The sequence below is a fragment of the Anarhichas minor genome, unplaced genomic scaffold, assembly GCF_050575085.1.
Source record: "Anarhichas minor isolate MPS153535 unplaced genomic scaffold, ASM5057508v1 ptg000057l, whole genome shotgun sequence".
In the NCBI taxonomy this organism is placed as follows: Eukaryota; Metazoa; Chordata; class Actinopteri; order Perciformes; family Anarhichadidae; genus Anarhichas; species Anarhichas minor.
Window position 1 is genome coordinate 475001 of NW_027466503.1, and position 7500 is coordinate 482500.

Here is a 7500-nt window from a genome sequence, read left to right on the forward strand (position 1 = left end):
ATAAGCCTCAGTAGTGATACGTCTCTGGGCGTAGGTTGCCAGACCCTCGCTCAGCCACATCTCCTCCCAGGTTGCGTTGGTGACGGCGTTGCCGAACCAGCCATGAGCGATCTCGTGGACGACGTCGATCAGGAGGAACTCGCTGCTCTCCAAGATGGAGGCAATGATGAAGGTGAGGCAAGGGTTCTCCATGGCAACGATGGGGAAGGAGGGGGGGAGGAACACGATGTCACACCTGAGGGGTCGTCGTGATGATTACTTTACAGGTGTTTAAATCACTCTGAAGACCTGCTGGACTCGTGACTCACCTGCCCCACAGGTACGGTCCAAACAGCTCCTCGGCGACACCCAACCAGCGCTCCACACTGCCCCCTAGCTTCTTCACCGCACATGACAACAGACATGGCTCCGCCCACACACGACTCCTGAACGACATTCAGACAAAACAACAAATATAAGACGGGTTTTTTTCAAAAACTATGAGGCTACTTAAAACCCAAGAGTCTAAACAAACGCTGCTGGAAGGAAACTGAAAGAGAAGCGAGAGGGTGTAGGAACCAGATCAGAAACCAGAGTATGAACCAGAGTATGAACCAGAGTATGAACCAGAGTATGAACCAGAGTATAAACCAGAGTATGAACCAGAATATGAACCAGAGTATGAACCAGAGTATGAACCAGAGTACAAACCAGAGTACAAACCAGAGTACGAACCAGAGTACGAACCAGAGTACGAACCAGAGTACGAACCAGAGTACGAACCAGAGTATGAACCAGATCAGAAACCAGATCAGAAACCAGATCACAACCCACAGTATGAAACAGAGTAGAAACCAGATCAGAAACCAGTTAGATGGGTTCTACACTGGTTTCTGTTCTGTTTTAAACCAGAGTAGAAACCAGGAGAAAGCAGACTAGAAACCAGTATGACTGACCTTGGCCCCACGTCGACGTGCTGCAGCTCTCCAGCCACTAAAGCCACCAGGTAGGACGGGACGGGGAACTCCATGGAGAACTGAAAGACCCGGTCCTCTTTGGAGAAGGAGCTCCGAGACGCACTCATCAGAACCGTCACTCCATCTGGAACCTGCAGAAGAGAACTACTACATTATACTTACATGTTTAAAGTCTGCTGTATCTAGTTCTCCTCCAGGAAGTTCTGATCTAATCTGATTTTACTAGATCAAAGTTTATAATCTCCTGAATCAGAAGTTACCTCTTGAATACTTTCAGAATGTGGAAACACTTTATTTATATGTGTGCCTATGAGAACATGAACATTGTTTGTCCCTCTAACACAGTGATTCTCAACTGGTGGGTTGCGACCTTTTCAAAAATAAAATCTTGTGCTTTTATTTTGAAGGGGATTTTTTACGCAGCGGAGTTATTCACACTCCTTAACAGTATTTGGCGTTAATGCCTTGTAATGCTAATAGACACCCGCAGTTTCACAGCATATAGCAGGGGTCACTAACTGGCGGTCCGGATCCGGACCCAGACGCCGTTGTATCCGGACCCAGGACCTAAAACCCATTTTATTTTGACAGAGCGCATCTTTTCCAGCCTTTACGGTACTTGTTCAGCGGTGCAGGAAACACACCGACCAATGCGTTGTGAATCACATCACGTGATGCAGCTCAGCCAATCAAATACGAGTATTCTGACAAGTTTCCTGACTTCTTGTGAGTGAGATGTTCACACACCGTGACACACGGGTAGAGACGAGGAGAGAGAGAGCAGAGCAGGACTATTATTAAGAGAGATGTAAAAGTCAAATCACAGGACGATCTACAAAAGAGAAAAGTGTTCAGAGAGACCAGAGACTTAAACCAAGACTGGACAGACTCGTAGCGGTGAGTCCTTCCCACGGGCAGCTAAAAAACACGATGTCTCATGTGGAGCAAACGTACCCTCTCACATCTGAATGAAGACACATAAAGTAAAGCTAAGAGCCCAAAATGATCAGAATCATAACATTAGTTCACTGTTCAATGATGTTAACAGAGAATAGAGCTAAACAATCTGTTTAATAACCACAGATAAAGTCCTGAACACACATTTATCTTATTACAAGATGAGATTAATATAATATTGATTTTTTTATTGACATCACTTCACACCTGAATGAAGTGAATTTAAAGCTGCAGGACAATTCAGTGAAATACATTTTTCTAAAATGAATTACTTTATTTTAAGATGCACATTAAAAAGCTTTCTGTCAGTTATTCTTTAATGCAGACATTACTGTACTTGAAATGAGAAGAACATGTATTTATGTATTTCTATGTATTATTTATAATCCATCCAGTTATATTTGAAAACTGAGAATAATAATTGTTAAAATATAATTGATGTGCACGTTCTTTATTTGATTTGACAGTTGTTGACTACACAGAGACGTTGTTACTACTAGGCTTCTTGAATATATATATATATATATATATATATATATATATATATATATATATATATATATATAAAGCTGGGCAAGTTAACGCGTTAATTTCGTGTTAACGCATTCATTAATTAACGCCGACAATTATTTTATCGCGCTAACGCATTTTTAAAATTTATTATATATATATATATATATATATTTTTTTTTTTATTATTGAAAGACAAGAGACAATACATATACATAACAACAAGAGGATGACAAGAACAGTGGGATAAAAGCCAGCAAACATCCTATAGTCAGTTGTGTGTGTGTGTGTGTGTGTGTGTGTCCTTGAGCCTTTTGAGATGGGAAAAAAAATTATAATAATAATAATAATAATTAAAAAACAACAAAAAAAAAAAAAACAGGTAAGTATTTTTAATTTATTATTATTGTAACAGACTGTTTCATGTTTATCGTTTTGTATTGGAGATATGATGTCCCTTCAGGGTTGCCGTAGAGAAAAGGCGACTTCCGCTTCTGGTCGAGGGGGGGGGGGGCAGAAATAAAGAGAGAAGCTGCACCAGCTGTTGCTCTCCCTGGAGACTACTGGACATCGCTGCGGTAAAGTCAGCAGACACTCACATGTTAGTGCACCTATATGCTGACATTCACGGTAAACGCATTTAAACGACACAGATCAGGAGCAAGCGAAGGACTTTGAAAGTTAGCGGAAAGATTAACGTGAGATAACATCCGGTTTCTTCAGACGAACATCCGGTTTTCAGAATAAGATGCCAACAAAGTATGAATTATATTCACATTAAGTATAAAACATGCTACCTGCATCTCGTGAACCAAATGTTATTGCCCTTTTGTTCATATAGCAGTACTTTTAAAATAAAAGTGCGCAATACACTACTTTTGAATTCATTATTGAACTTTGCCATAACAATGAGATTAATCGAGATTAATCGCAAAAAATCCATGCGATTAATCGCGATTAAATATTTTAATCGTTGCGACGGAGCCTCTCCCAGCTGTTAGCAGACTGTTAGCGAGCTTTACCCAGCATGCCGTTCGGCGGTGTAATTTTATAAATGTACAATTATTAGTGTTACAAATTGTTGTGTCGTGGTGTTTTGCTCTGTTAAAGAGCGTTAGTTGTGGGTTGTTAATTGTTGTTATAAAGTTATAACCATGACTAGGGTTCCCTCTCAATACAGCTAAAACAACTAGCTCCGACCGTAGCGCTCACAGCAACGAACCATATATTCTGCTGCCTGTTGAAGAGCGACAGAAGTTGTTTCTATGCAGCGGTGTGACGGTGTGAAGAATTCATTCAGCACTACGAGTGTGTGTGTGTGTGTGTGTGTGTGTGTGGAGACTCACCCTGACTGTAGCCGTGTACGTGCTCTTCACAGCAGGAGTGTCGAAGCACGGGAAGAAAGAGCGATTACACACAGAGTGACCCTGAGTGAAGACCAGAGGACGAGACTGACCACAGGTCAGCTCAGAGTCCAGCCACCAGATCTACACACACACACACACACACACACACACACACACAATGACATGTTACTACAATAACTATAACTATAATCAGCATACTCATCAATAACCTGACTGATTATTAGTGATTGATGGATTAAGGTCTCCTGGTCTCACCGCTGGTCCGTCTGTGGTGGTGTACCGGACCGTGATCTGGATCAGACGACCCAGTTTCACCGCTGAAGGCAGACTGATGTTCAGAGAGGACCCGTAGTCTGTGAACGGGTCCACCCGGTACGTGAGGGAGACCGGCTCCTCCTGTCCGGACCCGGGCACCTTACAGTCTATGGACTGGATGAGGAGGGAGGGGTGGGAGTCCAGGACCAGGGTCTGGACCCCCGGCTGCACCGGGACCAGGTCCAGAACCATCCAGCCGCTCATCTCTTTCACAGCGAAGTTGAGCCGCAGGTCCAGGTGGAGGTGTCGCAGCTGGAAGCAGCGGAAGTTAGATGCCGAAGCCACGTCCACAAGGGGGCACCGCGGGGTCCCGGGTCCTGGACCCGCCGAGGGCCGGGACCCGGAGTCCCCGACACACCGGGGGGCCCCAGAGACCGGCAGGGATTTACGGCAGCAGCACAGCGAGGTGGGAGTCTGGTGGAGCTCGGCCATTGTGAGCTAAACCTGGGACTAAACCCCGCTTAGACCTGGACTAACCACATCCAAGACCAGCAACAGAAACACAGACAAGTCCACGTCTGACTAAAACCAGTCTAAAGTCAGCCCTCTATGTAAGCCGGACCAGACTAGTCATTAAGCCTGAGTCTAACAAAACCTGTTTGAACCACAAACCAACAACAAAGACACTTAAAGAAATGAGACTACATTTAGACCCAGGTTCAACCCAGACTGGTGTCTCTCTTTGTCAATCAGGTCTAACTGAACTCTAAATCAAATGCAGACCGGCTATAACCACAGATAAGGACACTTAAACCAAGGACCGCCTGCTTCTAGACCCTCTAGACCCACATCCACACTGGACCAGTCTGGTTTGATCTCAGGACTTACTTTAAACCCAGTTTTAAAGCAGACACCGACTGAAATCCTTTATGAAAACCAGACTAAGTCTAGTTCAACTCAAAAACCAAATAATCTGTAGACCAGGACCACCTGCCTCTAGACCCAGTGAACCCAGTCATAACCTGGATCAGCACTGGACCTGTTTAGCACACTTAGATCTTTAACGCAGTCTAACTATGTCTGACGACATTTAACCAAACTCAGTCTACATTTAGACCCAGTTTTAACCCAGAATGACTTCTCATGTGAACCAGAATCATACAAAAACTTACTGATTTAAGAGTCACGGCTCTAAACTTAAGGATACTTTAACTTTAGTGAACAACAGAGCTCAACCCGGCTGAACTCCACATCTAAAGGCTTATGTTATTTAAACTAAGTCTAAACTTAAACGACATTTAAACCACTTTTAGCCGATGCTAGCTGCTGTTAGCATTATTAGCACCTTTAGCTTTAAGGCGACTTCACCAGACTCGCTCTGAAAAACAGGCACTTTTAACAGACGTTAGCATAGCGGGCTAGTTTAACTAACCGGGTTAGCATAGCGGGCTAGTTAGCGTTAGCACCAGAGACGCTTCTGTCTGTGTCTCAAGAGGACAGACACACAGTTCATGTGAAGTCCATCAGAGCCGAAGAAGCAGAGAGACACAGAGGAGGAGACAGGAGACAACAGAGGAGAGAGGAGACAGGAAGTCACTACGTAGGATAAAGTTTAGTTAGGCCGGAGGAGGCGCTGTGGAGCCAAGGAGAGGTGAAAGGTCACCAGTTAAATCTGATTAAATCATATGAAATCATACAGAACACTGTTGTTATTATATATTATATTATTATTATACACTGTGAAGATTTGTTCATTTAATTTAGGGAAAATAAATACATCACATCACTTTATTTATTTGTGTTTTTTAATCCCGTTTATTATTTTCACTCTTGTTTGTAAAACACTAAAAATAAAATACTTTTATTTTTATTGTTTTTCATTCATTTTATTTTTATGTATTTATTTTTTATTTTCTTTATATATTTATTATTTTTCATTGTAGGTTTTATTTTATCATGTTTTATTTATTATACTAATAATAATAATAAACAAACTAAAACAGGATAAAAGACAATTTAACAACAGAAAGCAGAAAACTAAATTGTAATAAAACAGTACAACAAATAAAAAACATTCATAAAATAAATACAAATGAAGACAATAAAAGACATAAAATGTATGTGATTTATAATGTAATAATATACATGTATTTATATTTATTACAGATTACACACACATTTATAATATTTATATTATATATTACTGTGTAATACTAACAACATTCAGTCAGACTGTATCATAGTATTTATTAAACTTTTTCGACACTGACACTAATGAAGGATCATCTTCTCTTTAGTGTATAAATACACAAAGATATACAAGTAGAAAAAAGGTTCATTATTAACATGATAATTAAACATCAACTTAAAATCATGTAGTGGTAGTATTAGTAGCTGTAGTAGTAGTAGTAGTAGTAGTAGTGTAGTTCAAGAAGGCCTACCCTGAGCCTTCCACTTAGCACTTATTGTATTCATATCAGTTTGTTGCACTTATTGTATTCATACTAGTTTGTTGCACTTATTGTATTCATACTAGTTTGTTGCACTTATTGTATTCATACTAGTTTGTTGCACTTATTGTATTCATATTAGTTTGTTGCACTTATTGTGTTCATTTTAGTTTGTTGCACTTATTGTATTCATATTAGTTTGTTGCACTTATTGTGTTCATTTTAGTTTGTTGCACTTATTGTATTCATATTAGTTTGTTGCACTTATTGTGTTCATATTAGTTTGTTGCACTTATTGTATTCATATTAGCTTGTTGCACTTATTGTATTCATACTAGTTTGTTGCACTTATTGTGTTCATATTAGTTTGTTGCACTTATTGTATTCATATTAGTTTGTTGCACTTATTGTATTCATATTAGCTTGTTGCACTTATTGTGTTCATGTTAGTTTGTTGCACTTATTGTGTTCATGTTAGTTTGTTGCACTTATTGTATTCATGTTAGTTTGTTGCACTTATTGTATTCATGTTAGTTTGTTGCACTTATTGTGTTCATGTTAGCTTGTTGCACTTATTGTGTTCATGTTAGTTTGTTGCACTTATTGTATTCATGTTAGTTTGTTGCACTTATTGTATTCATGTTAGTTTGTTGCACTTATTGTATTCATATTAGTTTGTTGCACTTATTGTGTTCATGTTAGTTTGTTGCACTTATTGTATTCATATTAGCTTGTTGCACTTATTGTATTCATATTAGTTTGTTGCACTTATTGTGTTCATGTTAGTTTGTTGCACTTATTGTGTTCATATTAGCTTGTTGCACTTATTGTGTTCATATTAGCTTGTTGCACTTATTGTATTCATATTAGCTTGTTGCACTTATTGTATTCATATTAGCTTGTTGCACTTATTGTAGTCATATTAGCTTGTTGCACTTATTGTATTCATATTAGCTTGTTGCACTTATTGTATTCATATTAGTTTGTTGCACTTATTGTGTTCAT

The 7500-nt window shown here is 39.6% G+C and overlaps 1 protein-coding gene across 1 annotated transcript in view; it reads right to left on the reverse strand.

The window, feature by feature from the left end:
* The window catches only part of rnpepl1 (arginyl aminopeptidase like 1), an 18162-nt gene extending 12516 nt beyond the window's left edge, over positions 1–5646 (reverse strand). The window contains exons 1-5 of the mRNA XM_076076482.1: positions 4046–5646; positions 3770–3910; positions 936–1087; positions 309–425; positions 1–235 (exon numbers count right to left, since the gene is read on the reverse strand). The exon at positions 1–235 is cut by the window's left edge and continues 1 nt beyond it. Coding sequence (XP_075932597.1) covers positions 1–235; positions 309–425; positions 936–1087; positions 3770–3910; positions 4046–4537 — 1137 coding nt within the window. The 5' untranslated portion in view covers positions 4538–5646. The remainder of the gene's footprint in view (positions 236–308; positions 426–935; positions 1088–3769; positions 3911–4045) is intronic.
* Between the last annotated feature and the right edge of the window lie 1854 nt (positions 5647–7500).